The 22,649-nt window shown below is 38.0% G+C and overlaps 1 protein-coding gene across 1 annotated transcript in view; it reads left to right on the forward strand.

Annotated features, from left to right (window-relative positions):
* RAD54B (RAD54 homolog B) overlaps nt 1–18,725 on the forward strand; it is a 59,499-nt gene extending 40,774 nt beyond the window's left edge. Inside the window, exons 5-14 of the mRNA XM_088533636.1 lie at nt 1,287–1,449; nt 2,086–2,311; nt 7,588–7,795; nt 8,315–8,454; nt 9,242–9,532; nt 10,963–11,138; nt 13,486–13,747; nt 14,991–15,057; nt 15,376–15,576; nt 18,368–18,725. Of these exons, the coding sequence (XP_088389762.1) occupies nt 1,287–1,449; nt 2,086–2,311; nt 7,588–7,795; nt 8,315–8,454; nt 9,242–9,532; nt 10,963–11,138; nt 13,486–13,747; nt 14,991–15,057; nt 15,376–15,576; nt 18,368–18,582 (1,949 nt within the window). The 3' untranslated portion in view covers nt 18,583–18,725. The remainder of the gene's footprint in view (nt 1–1,286; nt 1,450–2,085; nt 2,312–7,587; nt 7,796–8,314; nt 8,455–9,241; nt 9,533–10,962; nt 11,139–13,485; nt 13,748–14,990; nt 15,058–15,375; nt 15,577–18,367) is intronic.
* The last annotated feature ends 3,924 nt before the right edge of the window (nt 18,726–22,649 follow it).

Raw genomic sequence — 22,649 nt, forward strand, 5'->3', positions numbered from 1 at the left:
AATGGATCAAGAGCTGGGATCGTCAGTCATTAGCATTGCTCACACAGCAGAATCATGTCGTTTATTTCAAGTTTTGTTACAAAGCCGCTTTCAGAAGTTAACTGAAACCCTTTCCTAGACTAAGGACTTAGAGATACAGTTGGGTGAATATGAACCATGTTAATTCGGTAGAGCTAACTAGTATGGATCATTCGGAGGTGTTTGTGTGGATGTCTATGACAGTAGTTGGTTGAAATGCAGTCCCTTCAGAGCGAAATGCCATTTATATCCTCTTGTTAGCAGTGCAGGGCACACAGGACCAAGCCATGTCTTCCATGTATGGTTTAGAAGCATTTTGTCCGTAGCTCATCTAAGCCTTGCTTTCTTATGCTGAACAATTTTGTCAGGAAAGGTATCTTGCTGTCGCTATTGCATTTTGTATATTCATCCACGCAATTTGTTGTAATCCATCAGAACTCAGCACTTCGTCACTAGGAGAAAAATACCCCCAAACAACAGAAGCCTTCAGCCAAACTACGCTCGTGAACAAAATATCAATACAGATGTACTCCAGTGGCTGGTGCCCGTTCTGCCCTCTAGCAATTCAACTTTTCAATGAGGAGTGTAAAGCAACCAAGTAAAAATGTGGTCTAGCAAAACAATGGCATTACATGAGTTTGTGAACCAATAGTAAAAACTATGGCAAGCAAAACTGTTTAGCCAGTGCCTATATTCCCATCCTTTATGCTCTCATGGGCTCTGTATGTCTTCCAGCCTGTCATGCACTCACACAGCCTTTCTCAGCCCACTTACAAATATCCCTTTATATCGCTCTTTCTGGGGCAGAGAGATCTTCCTTGGTATCTATCCTGGTATCCATTTGAAATACAGTGTCAAGATTTTAGCTAGGTCCTTGTTTTCCTTCTTTTTCCTAAATTTTCCCTTAGGAAGTCTTTTAGAGCTTCTTCTGATTAGCTCTCAAAGTAACTGTGCAACATTTATTAGGTAGGCAGTTTCATGTCATCATGCAAAATACTCAGAAAATTTCCAGTTTGTCACCTCTACATTTGAGAAAAGTGCAAACCATTTTAGAGGCATATGTAAGGGATTTTTTATTTAGAAGACTATCTAGGTGCTCTGTTATTAAATATAATTTTTTGGATGAGAATGAACAACATATTAAACAGCATTTTTAGCAGTTGTCAAATTATATGTTTATTTTATAGTTAGCGAAATAACACTCTTTGTTAATAGAGTAAAAAAAATAAATGATTTGTACAATCCTTGCCTGTGTTTTGAACTTAAAGATTCTTTAGTTATGCCAAGACCAAATGCAAATCTTCAGTGGATGTTCAATAAGGCTGGTTTACCTGTGGTGGATGTAGTTGTGGATCCCTACATTGCAAATAATCTCCGACCACATCAGAAAGAAGGAGTTATATTTCTGTATGAATGTGTAATGGGAATGAGGTAAGAAGATAATTATCTTTTTGTCTTTCAAAGCATATTTTCATGTTCATGTTATAAATTCGGCAATTTGAAGAAATTGTTCAATTAATTCATATTAGCAAGTTTCACTCAGTAAAGGTTGCACGCTTTTTTTTCACATCTTCATGCTTTCTTGACTCCAGATGTGATGAGAAGCTAGTACACCAAAAGGCCGGTCAGCCCTATTAAAAATATCAAGCATTATAAAGATAGAGGAGATAGTTGCTGGTTGCTGCATTCTGGTAGTTTAGATATTTGTAACAAACAGTCTGATAAAGCAATCTGTTGGAAAAGATACAGTACTATTTTCAGAAGTCTTTTCTCAAGTGATAAATGCCTTAAGGTATACAGAAGCATTAAAAAGATAATGTATTTTGTAACATCTTTAATTCTTAACAAAAACAAATATTCAGACTACTTGGTTTTGGCATTAATCTAGAAAAGAAAGGGAGTTTCACGATAAGGACTTCTGGTGTAACTGAATGAAAACCTACAGTAGAGAATAATAAGTATAAATAGGATCTTTGTACTTTGAGAAACAAAAAAAAGATCCTCAAACCAATTGTAACTAATAATATGCCATTTAAAATGTTACTGCAGCCTAATTGTTTTTTACAGAGTTAGTGGCAGATTTGGAGCTATTCTTGCTGATGAAATGGGTTTAGGAAAAACATTGCAATGCATTTCGCTTGTCTGGACTCTTCTACGTCAAGGGGTCTATGGATGCAAACCTATAGTAAAGCGAGCGCTAATTGTCACTCCTGGGAGTCTGGTAAAAAACTGGAAAAAAGAATTTCAGAAATGGCTGGGAAGTGAAAGGATCAAAGTCTTTACAGTTGATCAGGTAAGATTTGTTTGTGAAAGGGATTTTGAAAAAATCGTATTTGACCATCAGCATTGGGCTTGTTTTTGTTTTTTTGAAACCAAACCTAATGATTCTGTAGTAATATTTATCTAGAATATTTTACTTCTCCTTCAGGCAATTGTCCATGTGTCCGCTCAGCTGTCAGGGCCCAGGTAATAACTCAAGGTCTGTGTAGCATGTGTCTGTCCAGTCTTTTTCAGGCTTCACCTTTGAGGATGTAGGAGGTGGTATGGTCCTCCTTGTGCAACTTCCATTTGATTGAGAACTTTCTGTTGTATTTCACAGTGCTTTTGTGTAGCAGAGCTTCTAGCCTGGCTGTTTTTTCCTCAGTTTCTTTGGTAGTTCCCTCTGCTCTGTACTGAAATCCTCTTCGTTTTTGCTTCAGCTGTCTACTTCAGGTTCCTTTAGGTGGTTATTCCCTTTATTATTACTGTCAAGAGGTAGGTTTCTATAAGGATGATATATCATCTCAGAAGTTGTCAAACCTAGAGCTACAGGCTTAGATACTGTGAGTAGCATCTCATGTCTCCAGAAAAAGCAGATAAGTACATGTGTTAGTACAAGGAGTTGGGTGAGATTGATCTCTATCCCTCCTACAGCAGAGATGTTCTGGCAGGTAAGAGTGCTCCCACGTTTCTGTATTGCCTCAACGAATCCTATGTGCTGGCAAAGTATTCCACCTGGAAATCAACTTGGGAAGCCTCCAGGGTCTTGCCTTTGCTTTTGAAATGCAGAACTTGGTACTGTTCTGCAGAGTCTAAAAGCTCCAGTGTGCACTATGGGTCTCAGTTGTCCTTAAGCACCACAGGTAAGCATGTTTTACTTTAGTAAAACACAAACAAGTTTAAGGGATGAGGGTGTGGGATCACTGACTGAGATCTTTTTTTCTGGAGAAGATCCACATCTTGCTCTGGTGATTTAAGACTTTTCTGGCCAAGTATATCAACACAGCTATTTAAAATGTAATGTTTGCTAGTCAGGATTGTTTCTACATGAAAACAATGAATGAAGTGGAATGGAAACTCACTTGACAGCTTTGATTGTACTAAATGAGAGAAATAAAAAATCTAAATGCTAAGCATGCAGTACATTGGTGCCTGCATCACAGATACAAATATTTATTTTCCAAAGTTATTTTTTAATCTAATAGTTCCATACAAGTAGGTTGAAGAAACCAGTAGTGCTTCATTCTAAAGATGACCTAATTCTTAAAGCAACCAGATTTATTTCTTGCATTATCTTTGTTGTCTGTATGCAAGAGTATTTCAGACAAAATAAAAGCTTTTAAATTCTCATTTATGGATTTTACAAACTTACATAAAAATAATTTCTTTATGTTTTAGTATAAAAATATATTTTAATTCTTTTTAGTCTACTCTCCTTATCATCAGATTCCCTAAAGTGCTGAAGCAGCTTATTTTCCACTGAGGCCAATCCACATGTCTGTTTAAGTAATAAGTGCTCTTTGCATTGTCTGCACTTTTAGTAACTTGTTTTAAGATATGATAGTGAAAGAAAATGACTTGTCAGGAGCTGTAATGTAATATATTTGAGGTTGAGAAAGTTTCTAAAAAAGTAGGAACAGGGCAAAATACAGTCTGGTGACACTTTTTCCTGAAAAAAATGAGCTAGAAATAATTGAAAATTTTATCTTGTTTTTTATAACTAATGTTGGGAGGAGAAAATCTGAATTTGGTGACAATTATTATGACCCCAAATGACAATACCTTTCTTTTAGTTCTTTTAATTTAAATAATTTTAATATTGTTATCTATCCGACTGGAGCCATTTGGAACTGAGGGCACACAGCAGCTTTTTAGATTGTGTTCCCAAATAGCAAGGAATACACTGTCATGCAAAAGTGAGACACAATATGACTTTCCTGGGGTATAATGAGGGATTTCAGAATAACTTCCTGTCTATCTTCTAGGAGAAAAAAAAACAATTATCTTGTTGTTATTTCTTCAATATAACTTAAAAGGAAGAGCTTGTCTCACATTTCTCTTTCTTTTTGCTAGTATTTATGGACACATTCAAAGAACTGGCAGAATTTTTAAAAATGTGAGGTGTATTTTCCTCACTTTCACAGTGAAGCACTAAGAAATGATTCTAGCCCTTCAGAAATAAACTCTTAAAAAAACCAAAACACTATATTTAACTTTATCTGCTTTTAAAATGTGATTGCAATTTATTCCTGTTAAAAATACAAGTGTCATGTAGAGGATATTTGGTCTTAAAATGAGGGCATCCCACAAAGGTTGCATTCAGATCTCATTAATCCATGTTACCAGGATCTGAGATGTGTCTGAGGGAATAATTCCAGTATCTGTTCTTTGAGAATATAATTTTTACTGTGTGCATTTTCGAATTCAAAAAATGAATTCAAGGCCTACGCTGCTTTTTGATTCAGCACTTTTTAATTTACATTCCAGTGGCTGTACTGGATTTGAATTGGGGCAAAGAAAGGTCTGTTCAAAGAGCAGGTCTGGGATACTAGGGGGCTCTAATACTGATTGAGAATTGCTCCATATGTAGCTCTGAGCAACTTGCTTGAACCTTTCAAATCACTTTGGGTAATTGCAAAAATGGAGGCTATACTGCAAATGTATTTTGCAGCTAATTAAGAGGATAAATTAATTGATTGAAATTAGCTTGCAAATTTATTTTCATTTTTTGCTGTTACTATATGCAGTGGTGGATATATTGAATGTGGATATAGGAGACTTCTGAAATGCTGGGACTGTCCTGTTCTTTCTGAGGGGTTCAAGTAGGCCAGAAGAGTTGATGAGTTCCCAGGAGAGGGAAGACGGAGGCCCTAGTACCCCAGCACTTTTCTTTGATCTGAGCTCATGCCCAGAAAGTGCAGAAAAAGAGAATGTTTTCTGGACCCAGAGCATCTTCTGATGCTTGACAATCCCCCAAAGCACAGAGAGGTGCCATGTCCGTGTCCTGGGCTCTGAGGAGCCGCAGTGCCGGGTCGGGGCAACAGTGGCTCCTGTGTACGTAGGCCCACGCCGGAAACTGCTCTGTGTCTCTGCTCCTGTGTTGGGAGTTTCCTGGGAAATTTTCTGTTCCTGTTTTGAAAGTAAAAATACTGGCCATATAGGAAGATCTTTACTGTATTCCTAGAAGCTACAGTAATGCCCTGGTCTGGTCCAAATGCCTGGGGAAGGCGTGCACGTCCTTGTTACCTGCTCAGCACCTCTCCTTGCCACCTTCGTCACGGCTTGTCCCCGCTGCGAGCAGGGCACAGGTCTACCAGAAGCTGCTTTGTGGGGCTTCATGTGCCAAGTTTGGCCCATGTATCCATCTGAATTGCCTACTGGGAGGTTGTGAAGAATGTGTGAAGTAAGTGGTCGCGCTTTTTCTGTATTACACCATCTGTCTCCAGACTTAGCTGTCTCTTGTCTGGTGGCTGATCTTGTTTGGTAATAAAAATACCTCTTAGGCTCTAACTAGATTTGCTCTCAAAATTAAAGAGGTACTTCAGCTTCTGAGCTGAGACCGTCTGCTGCTTAGTTCATGAATACAGCTAGGGAATAGTGGGTTTATTAACAGGCAAAAATATTTGCCTTGTTTAGAAAGCCATCCTTGTCTCCTGAAGAGAAATGATCCCTTGCTTCGGTCATCCCAGCAGTCCTGAGTCTGCGTTGTGCCTCCTCCTTCTAGGAGAGCCTGTGAAACGTTGGCTTCTCAGATTATAGTGAAGGTTTTTATGTTCTCTTGGGATTACCGAGTAGATATGTCTTGAATACTCTCTGGGAGGTAAAGTTGTCATAGATTAATAGTATTAATAATTTGTTGCTTATGAGCCACCAGAGCTCTAAGGAAGTTGTTCTATTAAATGGCATAGAGTATTTTTTGCAACTTTATTTGCCTCTTCATTAATTTTTGAACATGGTTAAGAACAGTAGAGATATTGCACATGCATAATATTATCTTGTTACTCTTTACAACAAGCTGTCTATAACTGTCCAACTCTTTAACTGACTGGTTGTAAGTGTTTAGTCTTCTGCTCTTCCTCACTTATGAATAGTGAATCAAATTTAATAACTTTTGAGCTATTGTTTAGTGTCAGCACTACAGAAATTATGTTGTGGCTTATACAGCTATTAAAAAAAATATGCTTTATTAGTGAGAGCTGTGTAAAATCTATGTTGCATAGGGGCTGCTTGGGGCTAGGAAAGAGTGTGGAGGCAGTTCCTGTCTGGAACTGAGGAAAGGGACATAGTCACAGTAGAGTTTTACATTTTTTCGTTTTTTTTTCAATTCTTTATTCCATTATAGGTTACACTATTTAGAGACATAGTAAACAGCCTTAGCACATACATAGGTCTGTTCAGAAATGTAATAATTTCTAGGAAGCTTTGTGGGAAAAAAAGAGTTCCTGGTCGTATTACAGTGATATTTTGGTTTTCTTTTCGAAGTTAGTTCTATCTCTGAGGTCTGGAGTTGTTCATCACCTATTCTCTGGTGCTGTCGTACAGACAGCTCCTGTTGGCTTTCTTCATTGTCATGTTTTGTGATAAGTAAATATACTAACCAAGAATTAAGTGTATTTAGGAGTTCAAAAATATTGATGTCCATTCCGGGAAAACAGTTTGAAGAGTATGTAAAGGGAGAGGGGCTCGTGACTGCTTGCCGACCCTTTTTACAGCTTTTAGGACTAAATTCCATTTATAGATGGACAGACATGTTTTCTGGGGATAATTACTGGCTTCATGCTCTAGGCTGCAACTTGTCCTTACCTGTAAGCCAAGCTGTCAATGCTGTGGGTTTGCTGCAAAGTGGGTATCATGTTCTGTTTAAAATTACAACTGGAATTTAGGTTGGTGGAATACACACCGACACACTGCAGCTTGAGATCTCACAGTGAATGTGCAGGCAGTTACTTAGGTCTGTTCATTATCTCAGTTTTAATTATCCATCTGAAGCTCACCTAAATGCCAGGAGTGGGAAGCAGTTTCAGGGAGTCTGTGCTTTTCACCTTCATGGTAATGTGTCTCAGAGGATCTGAAGGCCCGAAAGAATAATAAACTGTCAGTTAATAAGGTGGTAAAATTCTAAATTGCTGTTATCAGACCCCATATTTCTTTTGCAAATTAGAGTAGAATCAATAGTCCAAACTCTTGGAGGAAGCAGTAAATGTTTTGTGTCATGTTAGGAAAATTTCTGTAGGCAATGTGTGATTAAGTAAAACGATGAGTTGTCTTCAAATAGATAGCTGTATCATGTATTTTCTTTTATGCTTGCAGGATCACAAAGTAGAAGAATTCATCAGTTCTCCGCTTTATTCAGTTATGATAATCAGTTACGAGATGCTACTGCGCTCGTTGGATCAAATTCAGGCTACAGAATTTAACCTCCTAATCTGTGATGAAGGACATCGTCTGAAAAATAGCTCTATTAAGACCACTACAGCCCTCAACAGTCTGTCTTGCGAGAGGCGAATCGTCCTTACTGGTTAGTAGCTGTGGTTACTTCTTATATTTAGTTATGCTAAAAGCACAAGGTGGGGTAAAGCATAAAGATATTTTAAGTACAGCAGGAGCACAGTATAGATTTGAGGCATTGCTGTTAAATTCAATATGTCTTGTGAAAACAGATTCTTTCCAAATATGTTTTATAAAAAATGCAAAATTTATCTAGCTTGAAGACTGGCAAGCCGTCTGGGAACTATAAGGGAATTAGGGCTGTGTTTACACACAAGCATTGTATTTATTTAATCAAATTGATTTGGAAAATAATTTCTTAAATTTATTTGTCACAATAACTAAATGTGCCGTCTCTATAGTTGCAGAGACAGTAGCTTATTAATCATGGTAAAGTTGTAGATTAATTAGTACTCTGAGTTATTCACATTGAAATAAGACATCTGTCTTCAGGATGCTGTCTCAACATGAAACTCTGAAATCAATGATTGTGCTTCTATCAGTTTCAAGAAAAAACTAACAAATGCAGGTTTATTTTTTCACTTTCAAGGCACTCCAATCCAAAATGACTTGCAAGAATTTTATGCATTAATAGAGTTTGTAAATCCGGGAATACTTGGTTCTTTATCGACATACAGAAAGATATATGAGAAGCCTATTGTCAGGTCCAGAGAGCCTTCAGCCACAGAGGTATATCATTAAAAAAATGCAATTATAATGGAAAATTCATAGAGAACATTGTGAAATTGTGAAATCCTATGGAATAAAAAATGAGGTTTAAATACTTAAACTCTGACCAGGTTATTCAAATCAACCTTTTTTTTGATATTACTGTTCATTCTCCATATTTATTTGTGTGCAAGGTCCTCATTCAGTGTTCTCAGTTTATCTCTAAACCTGTTAGGGGTACCAAAATAGTTGGAAAAATGGCATTCTGATATAGTATGGGACTATTAATCGTAAGGAAAGCTTTTCAATCTCCTATTTGAAATAAACTACTGTTGTTTTCCAAAGGAAGATGGAGGAATATATGCATCTTCAGATCGTAACACCTTAGCTGCCTATTCATAAATCAGACAAAATGTATTCTTCCAACACTCTGCATTCCCACAAATACCATGCAAATTGCCATATGATTATATGCTATTCATTCACGGTTTCTTCACAGTGCTGCAAATTCTGCATGATTTTGTTGCTTCAGTCAAGGAGTTTGGGAATATAAATTGAGGCTTGTATGTCTTCTGGGACATTATCTGCCTTTGTTTAAGAAAGCAGACCTAAAACTAAGCTAATGCAGTCATACTAATTGGCAAAGCATCAATCATTATCGTCCTGTATCAGGAAGTGTTATCATACATTTAAACTGTTCATTTCTGTCTAATTCAAATCATAGAAAATTATTGTGATCACATAGCGAATTATTGTGGCGTCTTGATGGAATGCGAGGTTAGCACTAATTCTGTGCTTTGTCCTTTAGGAAGAAAAGGCATTGGGAGAAACAAGAGCAGCAGAACTCACACGCCTAACTGGGCTGTTTATCCTTAGGAGGACGCAGGAGGTTATAAACAAATTTCTCCCCACGAAAAAGGAGAGCATAATCTTCTGCCGACCAACAGTGCTGCAACTGGAATTGTATCGAAAACTGCTTAATTCTCGAGTTATTAGGTCCTGTCTACAAGGCAGGCTAGAAAATAGCCCTCATCTAATATGTATAGGAGCTTTGAAAAAACTTTGCAATCATCCTTGTCTTCTCTTCAAAGCCATGAAGGTAGATATCTGTGTGTCATGGGGACATGCCTCCAATTAGTCATTTCAGCAAGCATAGAAATATGTTACAGCCAATGCGTGTGTTCCCTGAGATCATTTTGTACTCCCTGCTCACATATGACTTGCTTTTCAGGAGACAGGCTTTCAAAAATGGACGTGTAAGGAAATGCACACAGGGATGGCAAGAAATGCACACAGGGATTTTATCTAACCTGTTTCCTGTTGCCTTAGAGTATTTGCTTGTTCTTTATGACTTGTCATTTATCCTCTTAATCTTGTCATTGAATGCTTGTAGAAGTACATACAAATGTGAATTTTGCAAGCACCATTTATTAAAAAAAATATTCTAAAGGAATATCACTTTGAATGCTAAAGCAGCTGGGTAAATCCTTTAATCTGAAGTTCTGACTGTAATGTTAAGTTAGATAATAACTTCCTCTGCTGCTTCCTCTGAAAACTCCCTGTTTTCCTGATCCTTCCTTTTTGTACCCTGTCCTCTTCAAGTTCAGTGACAGTGGGAGCTGCAGTGTCTGTGTCAGGTACTGATGTCTCCAGTTCCAGGTTTACTGGAACGCTATCACTGTGCATCTTCTAATTTGCACAGAAAGGTTCTCATTCCTTTAGGTAAATGGTGTAATAGCTAGAAGTTAAGAATACTTACTTTAATAGCCACTAATCAAAGTCCAAGCAAGCTGAGTGGAAATATAAATCTTCCTTTAAAGATATTCTTCCAGACTTTGCAGGGATATCCATAGCATGAACCTACCTGCAGCTGCCAGAGCTGCCTATGAATTTACTTCATAGTAGAAGTACCAGACTTGTTTTCATGAGTGGAAGCTTAACTCTTTAGAAACTAAAGAGATGGAAAGGTGGATGTAATCCATTCATTCCTGTGACAGTTTTAGGATTTGGTTAGTTCCACTCTTTCTTTCCCAGCAAGCATGATTTTTCTATTTTATTTTAACTCCATTATTACTTGTTAGCTTTTCTTCATTTCCAGTTAAATAACTGAATATTAATGATACCATCTTCTTAAAGAAATTAAACTTTGTGGTGTTTGGTAATAAGGTAGCATGGGATTTGGGAAGAACAAACAGAGTATTGATTTTTTTTTCCAAGTTTTGGATATGACCTTACTGTGTGAATATCTATTTGATCTTTTAGAAAAAGAAGTAGCAGTGAAGCATGTTTTTCAGTTCTCAGTATTTCAACTTGTACTCTACTTAGTTGTAAATAATGTCTTAAATTATAAGGTATAAACCAGTTTGTAAATGTTACCAGTATTTTAAACTGTGCTTGCAATGCAATATTGGGAATTATCATGCTCATATTATACATTGATTTATACTGACTTTTGATATTTCATTAGCAAAGTTAAAACAAAATTATATTAGAGAGAACATGGAGCATTAATCCTTTTATTTTTCACAGGAGAAACAATGTGATTCTTCGTGTGAGAAACGTGCTGAATCCAGTCTCTATGAAGGTTTAACAGATGCCTTTCCACAGGATTTTACTGCTGACACTTTCTCTGAAACTTACTCGGGAAAACTGCAGGTGCTGGTGAAGCTCTTAGCAGCAATCCATGAACTCGGCTCTTCGGAAAGGCAAGTGTGAAAGGAAAACAAAAGGGAGATACGGAGGTGATCTTCTGGTGATTCTCTTTTGCTTTTCAAACATATAGTGACCTAACATTTAAAATGAAGGCTTTGCAGATGTACTAGGTATATTTATGTCTTATACTTGTGGCTGTTCCTTGTTAAATTATTAAACCAGGGTTTGGAGCTGGCATAATTTTCAGAGTTGCTCCTTACATTACTTCCAGCTAAAAGAACTTTTCATACTGTGTTCCAAATGTTGCCCATGCAGTGTAACATACTACCTGTCCTTGCACAGGCTTTCTAATGCTTTGGATCTCTATGAAGCAACTACTTCATGTATTAAATATTTAACGTCACACAAAATATTTTTAATTGCTCACTGGTGTGGTCTTTTCCCTTTTACTGTGTTTGATGTTCAGTGCTGGCTGCCTTTTCTGTGTAGGGGATGTTTGCAGCAGTAAGTCCCAACGGGTGACCTGGCACTGCAGCTCCATATGTCCCCCGTGGTAAATGGCACTGACAGGCAGCAAAACCTCTTTGGGTTATAGAATACACCAGGCCGGGTGCTGGGGAATGGCTCCTTTATGGGAATCTCACACATTCTTAGTGTATAGAATCCTAGAATCATTATGGGTCCCATGGTAAGACTTTGTGTGCACATGGCCTAAAGTCTAGCTATTCTGAAAGTATTTAGCTTTGAATTTACATTTAAGTTGATGCAAATTGGTGCCTAAATAGGACAGGCTTTAATTCAGCAGTGGAAAGTAACAGCAGATCTCATAGCACTGTTACAATGTGTATATATATATATACACATATATAAATATATATATATATATATTTACAAATCAGAAAAGCTGAGCTCGTAACAGGTGCTTACATGAAGAACACTCATTGAAACCATGACAACTAAATATTTAAATGCACTAGTGCTATTTCAGGTAGCCAAAAAATATGGGAAGTTCTAGGAAAAAGCAGCTTCCCTGTATCACTGCTGTGAGAGATGCAGAGTTGCAACTAGTGTTGAAGCTTTATTTTGCAACTTTTAAAGTTTTGCTACTTAATTTCCATGCTATTTTTGTATTGTTTTTGTTTATTGTTTGTATAATTTTTGTTAATTTTATTTTATTTTTTTTAATTGTTTCTCTGCTTCCATCAGTACTAAGTAGTTTTACAATATACAGATTCAGTTCAATTCTCCTTATAATTTCCTTTCACTCTTGCTAGTGAAAACAAAATACAAGTTTTAGTTTGACTGACAAAAAGCAATCTTGCAAATTCTTTACAGACAAGTCTTGGATGCAGTCCATTTGTAGAGTTAACTATAACAAAAATAGTTTAAAACATTTTTAAATGTAGACTACCAGATTTCTCCAAATTATTTCTGTCTAGTTCTTTCATATTTATTTTTAATCAAAAATAATTTTTAAAATGGTGCATCTTTGATGGGATTTTGTAAATTCAATTTAGGTTAGAAAAGACCTCCAAACAAGATCTTGCAGCAAATGTTGTATCTGCTTACTTTATTTATGGTTTAAATTCATTTTTTTCCTTGTCCTTTCTTTGTTCTCTGAATAGAATTGTCCTGAACACCTGAAAGGATAAAAATTCTAGATTTACAGATCTCTGAAACTTATGCACTCAAGATATCTGAGGAAAAACATTGACACAGTATCGCCCATAAGTCTAAGGGACCAAGAGCTGATCCTCCCCTAACACCCTCGTGCCAAAACCCTGATGCTCAGGAAGTCCCCAGCCGCTGCTCATCCCCTTGCAGTCTCAAGCTGTAGACAAGAGCTGTTACCTTCCAGTTTGACTCAGGATTTTGTTTTCCAGAATTCAGTTCTATTTATGGGTGGGGTTGTATTGTTTATCTGATGTCATCAGTACTGAATATTTTTTTTTCAATGTACAGGCTCAATTCCAATATCCTTAAATGTATAAGTCAAAATGCAGAGCCACCCATACTGTGCGTTAGCCTCCATGACACCCTCTGCAAATATCTGTTCTTTTTCTTAGTAGTGGCTATTTTGTGTGAGTAGTGATTTAAAAAAAAAAATCTATCTTTTTGTTTGGTCCTGGGACTTTTGCAATGTCTGCATTAAGTGAAATTCCGTTGGAAAAAGTACTTAAAATGTGAATGCTTGACAATAGATATAATGCCTCCAAATCTTGTATGGGCTTCAAATTAATAGGAGTGGCTTGTATTTTATGTTTTATGAGTAATCTCAGATTGATGTGTAATTTTTACTTGTGATTTTTATTTCCTTATTCGTCTTCAGTAAGTTGTTATAGTACTTTAATTTTATCAAAGTCTAAGATAGCAAGATAACTTTTTTTCCCTTTTTGACAGAGTTGTGCTGGTCTCCAATTATACTCAGACACTGAATATATTACAAGAGACCTGCAAACATTATGGATACTCTTTTACTAGACTTGATGGACAAACTCCTGTCTCCCAGAGGCAACAGATTGTTGATAGTTTTAATAATAAATTCAGCCCAGCATTTGTGTTTTTGCTGAGTTCAAAGGCTGGCGGGGTAGGACTGAATCTCATTGGAGCATCTCATTTGATCCTGTATGATATCGACTGGAATCCAGCTACAGACATTCAGGTCTGACACATCTGAGCACCCGTGGGTTGGGATGGGCATCACATGAATTTTTAATTGATGCTGAAATGTCTGACTTTACATGTCTTATTGCTACCTGATCATCATTCCGTTGCATCGGGACACACATCATATTGGAGGAAAGTCTAGCTGAGGAAAAAAAAAACAGACATGTTTCTCTCTCAAATTATATATGTTGATATCATTAGGAGCCTCCTTGCAGTAAAAAATGAAAAGAGTAATTTCTAGTTTCCTTCAAGAAGTTAGTCATGTGTCTCTTGATTACCTGTTAAATAGAAAGCAGTTGTTTTCTAAAAAGAAAAATAAATTATGATTAGATTGTGCAGTTAGTGTTGCTGAGGGGGAAAAAAACCACCCTGCCATACCTGAGAAAAAGGGAGAGGTCCCGGTGAGAATTAAGAGAATGAGAAATCATGTGGCAGCCATGCTAAAAGAACGAAAACAAAGCCAAATGACATACTGTTCTTGTAATGGGGCTTTGGATCTGAAGGGATTATTTAGCTGGCATAAGATGCTTGGTTAAAATACTTTTTAACAATAGCAGTTCAAAAAAATCTTCATATAAGCACAGAAAGAAACTCTGATTATATGGTAATACTAAGTGCTTAATACCTGAAGTAAGCTCTGATTCTTGGCTTTACTCCTGTTTCAAGTGTGAATCAGTACCCTCATGTGGTCACTTGTCTCCTTGCTTGAAGCAGAGTTGGGTAAAGCAGTCAAAATTGCTCGAGTTTGCCAAATACCTGTACCAAACATGTATTTGACAAAAATCCTATCACTGTATTCCCTCACTTAGTTTTTGTTTGTTTATAGTTTAAAGGGTGTGCAAAATACTAATTCTACAATTTCATTAGAATGGAAATGTCATTTTTAAAGACATATTGTTGCAAAATTTTTTTGGGGAGAAGAGAATGATGAATATTCCTGTGAGATACTATACTCACTTATTAATTCTTAGCAGATATAAAGAGAGGATTACTAGCAGCAAGGAAATGAAACCCCTAGTTTTACACACAAAGAAAGAGGAGTATTAATGTTAGGAAGTAAATTATACTTTAGTAATTATTTACAGTTAATATCAGGATGCTTTTATACAAAGACAATTGTTAAGGAATGCTTTGTTGGCAACATCCTTAGGAACGAGCTAGCAGAACTGGTAATTTGATGTTGAACATACAACTGTAGAGCTGCCTTTCAAAAATCTTAATCTTTTTTCTTTCTGTAGGCAATGGCCAGGGTGTGGAGAGATGGTCAGAAACATGCTGTGTGCATCTACAGACTGCTAACCACAGGTGGGAGTTGATGTTCAGGCATATTCTAGAGTAAGAATAGCTACTGACATTTTGTCAATAAAGGAATAAGAGGGAATGTTTTTGGAAATCATTCGTTCTTTGTATATACACACGCGCACATGCATGTTCATTTGGAATTGATTTAAAATAGAAATATCACATCGATTCATTTGTCTTCGATTTGATCTTGTTTTAATAGTTAAAAATAATATTCTGGCCTTTCTGCTGAATCTCATTACTAAAAAATGGATTGGACTTACCTTTTTGAGAGGTATTGGCCAAAAATGAATCCTGTGTATCTACTATTTTTTAATACAGGCTCAATAGAAGAGAAGATTTATCAAAGACAGATCAGCAAGCAAGACCTTTCTGATGCTGTTGTAGACCTTTCCAAGACATCTGAACACATCCACTTTTCCATTGAGGAGCTTAGAAATCTCTTTACACTTCATGAAGATTCCAGCTGTGTTACCCATGACTTGCTTGAGTGCTATTGTATGGGAAAGAAAGACTATCAAAGTGAGTTTCTGTTTCATTATCTCTAGCCATTTCTGAGGAAGGGTATGCACTATCAGTATACAGCCTGTCACTGGAGAAAACTCTGACTCCCAGGAAAATAGGATTAAAGTAATGAAATTCTTTATGGGATCTTCCAGATACTGCCCGATTTTTCTAATCCATACGAGACGCCTTCATAAGATGAAGAAGAAAAGAGATTCACTACTTGCAGTTACTAACAGTGCATGTATCCCACCTCTTAATTCCTTGAATTAGCTACGGCCAGCAGGACTAGTAGTATTTTGTTTCTAATTACAATTTTCTAATTATAATGATGATTATCTGATAAAAAATGCAACAAGTTAGTTTAAAAGTTGTTTAACTATGGAAAATTACACCCGCAAGTACCAGATAGAGATCTGGATAATAATTTGCCAAATCTCTGAATATAGCCTTTCATTTTGCAATTATTAGCTAATATTGATGCAGGATGGTTAAAAGAATCATTTGAGAAATTCTGGAAGATGCCCTGGCAGTCGTAAATCTTCGCATCTATCCTTGTGGGAATGTGACTCCCTTGATCTTTCTGCATGTCAGAATTGTGTCAATACCATGTTACATGTAAGTTTTAGTAAGAAGAAGGATTATATAAAAAAAAAGATTATGTTGTTTAAGTTATACGTACAACCCATTACAATCCCTTCTAGTTTTTATAGCTCATCCAGTTTCTCAAAGGAAAGAGTGCCTATTGCCCTGTTACATTTCTTCCCTTTGGGCATGAAATATCCACATGCAATACACGCAAATGTGGTAATGAAGTGCAAATATTGGTCTTTTCTGAATGTCATAGTAAAACCATGATAAAATAACATAGTAAGATATCACTATAAAAAGAGGCAAAAAATAGCTACCAGAATGTTCATATTCTCAATAAACACAAATAAGGGATGAAGTAAATAGACCCAGTGTGACTAGTTTGCTTGATTTTTTTTTTTCTCCAAATAGATCTCCATTAAATGTCTTTGTATACTTCTTTAATAGTGCGCCTCCTGTTTTTACATAGGGAAATATATATCTGTTCTAAAATATAGCAACTTCCATTTAGGCACTATTGCAAGACCTATGTGGAAAGGGCGCCTTTTCTGTTAAATCCTAACAATTTTATAACATTACTTCTGTGGTGAACACAGATGCATATAATTTTATTTAGCATTTTTCAATTGTTTTATTGTTCTTGATTGATTTTCTTATGCTTTGAAAAGCCTCAAGAGGCTTCAGCCTCTTGAACTTCCAGGCAGTGAATAATCAGAATGTAATCATGTCCTGGTCCGAGTACAGAGTCCTAGTGGCCCTTTGTGGAGTAAATCAAGGAAAACCTGACAGTTATTCTTAAATGTAAGTAGTGGAAAAGAGCAGGGGAACATCTGGCTTCCTAAAGAGCAGGCAGCCGACTCAGGAGTTCCCAGTCACGGTGTTGTGAGGGGTTGTCCTCAGTTTGATCCCCTCAGTGTGCGCCGTTCCAGTAATCATGATTCAGAGGATGAACTGAAGAGGAACAAAACAACATCACACAGGCTGCACAATATCTAAGCTTAAAATGAATTTAAGACTGAATTATCTTAGCTCTGGGGTCTCTGTTAGACCTACCCAGTGCCACTGGGTATTCTTGATAAAGCTGCTGCCCGTTCATACTGAGGCCATCCTTAGCAAACTGCAGAACTCTCCAAACGAAGCAACTACCTGGATGCTGCCGATGAGCTGCTTGCTCTTGTGGTTTTCAGATGAGCTACAGAGCTGAGAGCCTATTATTTTATGTCACCATGGTTTGGTTTATGGAGTTAAGAATTTCGAATCCCTAAAGACTTGAGAAGGGCATAAATCCTAAATTTTCTTCTGGCCAATGAAAAAAGACATTTCAAGCCTAGCATAAATGTGCATCATATGTCAGTCAAGGGGGAAGTCTTATGTATATAAGTCTTTATGGGCTCTCCAGGTAAAAATTTCAAAATCTCAAGGAAGCTGTGAGTCATCATGCAGCTCATAGCACTGATCTTTCCTAGGGAGTGCTGCTGTGAAAAGTATTTGGCTGCACGTTTTAAACCAGTAACAACAGTGACAGAATTCCGTACACTCTTTTTTTTCACGTGTGTGAGATGAATCATTGAAGCTAGCAAAACATAAGATACTCTGTAACGACCTGGGATTGCTTGGGGCTCTGGAATCCTTTGTGCAAAGTGAATTTGTGCCTATGTGCTTCTCAGGAAATAGGCCTGTCCTTACTGTGGCAAACAGTATATTCAATATACTGGTAAATAGCTTGGTACAACCAAGATGTACAAAGTGTGCTAGAGATCAACCTCTGGTGTCTTGAGCCAATGAGATAGCCAGCTATCCAAACTATTCTTAGCCGATTGGAATGACTCCTCTGGGAGGAAACAGAAGCCAGCATGAGATTTGCTGCAGCCTACTCCCATACTCAGAGTGACTTAAAGAATGCAGGCAGCCAAAATGTCGCAGAATTAGGAAGAGAGCACAGGGGAAATCGCCAGATAAGGTATTTCCTTTTCCATCTATTTATAAAAGGATTTGTCTTTGTGCTAACATATGGTGGTTTTGATAAACTCAATCAATGAGCAAGAAACAGCCTTTTCCCTCTGACTGTGCATACGTATGTTTGGTTTTCATTGACATAGAAGGATTACACTTACTGTTCTATTTTCCCCTCATTCGTTATCACCAACTGGCTTATTGATTCAGACCAAGAATTTTCTGTGTCAGTTTTCTCTGATTACTCTGCTGTATCATTTTTCAGATCCTTCCTCAGAAAAGCCTACTGTGTTGAGAGATTGCCAGCTTGGACAAAATCATGGGAAGACTAATTCAAAGAAACCACTCTCTATGTCACAGTTGATGCAATGGAAGCATTTCTCTGGGCAGTATCAGATTCTAGATGATCCTTTCCTTGAAAGGATAAAAGAGAATGTTTCCTTCATTTTCCAGAATGTAACTAGTCCAACTTCTACCTAATAACTTAAACTGCAGGGAAATTTGTGAAATACACTCATTTTCATCGTCCTCCTCCAAGATATAGTAAGCAAGCGTTATGTGGTTACCTTGTGTTCTTTCTGCCAAATTCTGTTTTGTGTCTTTCTGATGAGGTTTCTGTGCAAATGTTACGCTGATGTTTATATAAGGTTACAGCTATTACTAAGTTAATTACTATCTTATTTACAGTAATTATCTTACAGATTTATAAATCTAACTTTCCTTTCAACTCTTCTATTATTTTGGTATCTTAATTAGTAAGGTTGTTTTTGTACATATTCACATGTATGTTTTCTCTGGTTTTTTTTTCAGTCTTCACTTGATCATAATGATTTATTATATGTAAATGTGAAGCTGGCAACTCTTTAGCCAGATTTCAAAAGATAGATTAGGCATTACGGTATGCATAAGTATGCATGCTGTTTACAAGAGTCTGATTGGAGTTCTGTTTTGACAACTAAGTTATAGATCTGCATAACTTCAGCTGTATGAAAAGACAGCTGTTTTGTTTCCTTGTATTTAAAATTTAATGAAACAGGGAGTAAAAGCCACTGAGGTTCAAAATTCTGAGACCACAGCTTAATATTATGTCAAAATCCTAAGAAATTCTTCTGTTGTTTTTACTTGGGAAAATAAACACTCTTCATTCTTCAGAGTGTAGACTTACCTCATTTTTACCTAACTCCGTACAAGGACACTTTTCGTTGGAACACTGGACTATTGCACACACTTTCATTCTATTCTTCTGCCAACTCCAAAGCCATCAACACCATGGCTACTAAATGGTGTCCAAAAGTGCCTTATCTACACATTTCTTGAACGCTGCTAGGGATGGTGACTCCACCACTCCAAGAAGACAGCTCCACCGTGGTGATCTTGCACTGTGCTGCGGGATGTACAACCTACTAGTATTTGGCACGTGTTGTGATCCTTGTGGCTCATTAAAAAGCCCAACTAACTTGCAGAAAACAACTCAAATTGACTTGTTCTGCATATTATAGTAGTTAGTGCTCTCCCTCAAGTACACAAACCTTTTCCTTACATGCTGATGTTGTTCAGAAACTGGAAATCTCATGCACTGTGCAATGCAGGTGTAGTAACTAACATCTCTTCATGGTTCATATCTATTTCAAAGTGGATTTTTTTTTTGAATTTCCTTTTCCCCTGGTAGCTAAATGTCACAAGCAAATAATGAGAAAACATGCAAGAGTTATGACTAAGAAAGTCATTACATACAAACACTGGAAAAGGTAGGTTTTGTTGGCATGGAGTTGGTGTTCTGGGTGACAATTAGATGGATGTTAATGTCTTGACCAGAGTATTGCTGTTTATAGAATTTAATTCTTTAAAATTTTAGGCTGTCTGTTACAAACAGCTTGTTCTTCACCCTGTATGTGACGGAGCTTGGTGGATGGAACATGTTGGGTGTGCTGTTGTGCAACCCATTTTCTGTTAGACAAAAGCTGTCAGGTGTCTTAGAGTCCGCACAGGCGACATAGGTAAAAATTTGTTATGTGAATTAAAGCCATATTCTAGCCAATCTTTAAATTAATTAATGTAATTAATAATAATCTGAGATCAATAATACTTGGATCTGTGCTGGCCAAAACTTTCAAAAACTTCTGCTCTTGTCAGTGGTTGTAGGAAGCATGCCAGCATTCTCTGTTCTCCATATTTGCTGATCTCCTGTGTGATTTCTTGCATCCACATGAGATAGTGGATGCCAGGATGGTTCCGCTGCCATTTTGCTGATGAAGCCCTGGTCCATCAGTCCATCCAGTGCCACTGAATACCCACATTGGTCCTCTCTGGTTTGGAGCAAAACAACTGGAAAGACCGTTGAGGGAACTTGGACATGAAACAGGAGTAAGTTTGCCTCAGGGCCCACACTATGCTGTGTTTCATCTTCTGTGCTCAAGGCAGCCCTTCAGGGGCATCTCAGCAGGCCTTCTAAACTCGTGTTGGTGTCTGCCCTCAGACAGCCCTACCTGCTGAGGCATCGTGCACTGCTCTACCCAGTACTGTAGCTCCTTACTGCCAGAACGCAGGTCTGGCACAGAAGCCCTGTTATTGCTTGACCTGCAGGGTGGCTTTATTTTTGTCAGCGTAAAAAAAAAAAAAAATGTTGCTGGACCATCATAAATCTTTTGGGGTCAGAGAAGATGAGCTCCAGACACACATTGCTGTATGTTTGAGTATGATCTAGGCTCAGGACAAGTTCTAGGGGAGATCCTTTGTGGCAGTTATGACAGAATGAGCTGTAGCACTGAGTAATGCCACCTCGATGTTAAAAAGCGCAAAGCACTCGCTACAAACACAGGCAATCCCAATTCCTGCCCTGCTGTGCCACATTGCACTGCAACTCTGGTGGCAGGTCCAACACGGTTATGCTTAGTGGGAGGCCTGGTGGAAGTCCTCCAGCACGCACCAACCAGCCAAATGTACACCCCTCTCCAAGCCTTAAGAGTTCTGGGCATGACTGCAGCATGTATGTGCTGCCTAGTTGCTCAGGGAAAACAACAGGATCCAAATAATCATACTGCATACGATATTACCCATGATGTGAATTGAAGTTCTGATTCTGAAATTTGGTGTCTCCTGAAAAATGGGAGTTCCCACTGGAAGAATAGGTCTGGAAGATATAGGAAGCATGACTACAGACTCAGATTTATTTTGCCATCTATGATCCTCCCACAGTAATCTACAAAAGCCTGCAAAATGAGACTATTAGCCCGTCCTGCTGGCATAATCATAGTATAATCAATATTTTTGTACAGGGTGCAGCATAGGGGGATGTGACCTATTCCACCTATAGGTGAAAGGTTTCTGCTATACAAAGGCTTCAGGGTGATTTTATCCTAATATGGTCATTTTACCCTAATATAGTTGTTCACTGATCTGTTGAGGATTTCAAGTCTCTATAAGACCTTTTAAACATACCCGGAGCTTTGGAGAGTGAGGAAGGTGGCTGGTACTGAAAGGCAAGTGTTAGGTTGTAGTAGATAGTCTCAGGTGGCATCTGGATTTATTGCTAGAGGTGGAAGGTGTAAAGCATTATGTGTTTATATTGCTTGGTCCCAAAAATCATTACTAGCCACCTACCCCCAAATCCTGCTCTGTAGAAGGCGAGAGGCTATGGATGTCAAAGTCATAGCTGTGTCCTAGTGCTGTGCTGGAAACATGAACTGTTAGCTGATGTCCTTAGCTGCCTATTCTAGTTTTTAGCAGATACAAGGTTTCATCTGCCTCATGGTCATTCACATGGATCCACCCCAAAGCACGAAGCCGACCTCGCAGCAGCTCTGAAATGGTGGCTTTTTGAGTGCCACAATGAAAAAACAGCAACAGAGATCACAGTGGCAGGCAACATAGACCAAGGGCTAAGCAAAGGTTTCCAACTAGTGATGGGCCTTTATCAATGCTGCAGAGTCGGTATATGTGTGTGCATGAGGCAGCAGTGGCTGCTGGACAGACCTGTGCCACTGCAGATGTGAAAGTTTGGGCGTTATCAAGCGAGTAAGCGACGTCCTTCTGAACTGCAATCTAGGTGTGTTGGAGGAAACTCACACTGAACGACACGGATGTGAGCTGGCCTGGAGAGCAAGTGCTCGCTCTGGCAGAGAGCAGGTCACAGAGATGCCAGACCCGTGTTCTCAGGGAACAGCCTGCTAACCTCTGCATGGCACCTCCGAGCTCCGAATCCCGCTGGGTGAGGAGTGCTGTTGAGCAGCCATCAGATTCAGCAATCCACAGCTCGCAGCTGGGAGGAGGTGATTTTGGAGGAATTCTGTGTTTCTGGTGCAGGGCACACTGCCAAGGAGACAAGTGTACTGTATGTTCTGGGTTTAGAACTACCCTGCTTTTAAAAAGTAGAAGCAGTCGCTTAGTGAGACATCAAGTTTTATTGACAGTTTCATGACTATTTTTGTTGATTCAGTTTTTACACATGCTGGCACATTTTTCTTTCTTTCTTTTTTTTTTCAATTCAGATGATGCCCATGTTGTTGTTCACTTGCAAACTAGCATTCCAAAATATATTCAATTTTGTC

This window comes from Tinamus guttatus, unplaced genomic scaffold (assembly GCF_059628265.1).
Source record: "Tinamus guttatus ecotype Peru unplaced genomic scaffold, ASM5962826v1 Tinamus_guttatus_pri_ptg000510l, whole genome shotgun sequence".
Taxonomy (NCBI): domain Eukaryota; kingdom Metazoa; phylum Chordata; class Aves; order Tinamiformes; family Tinamidae; genus Tinamus; species Tinamus guttatus.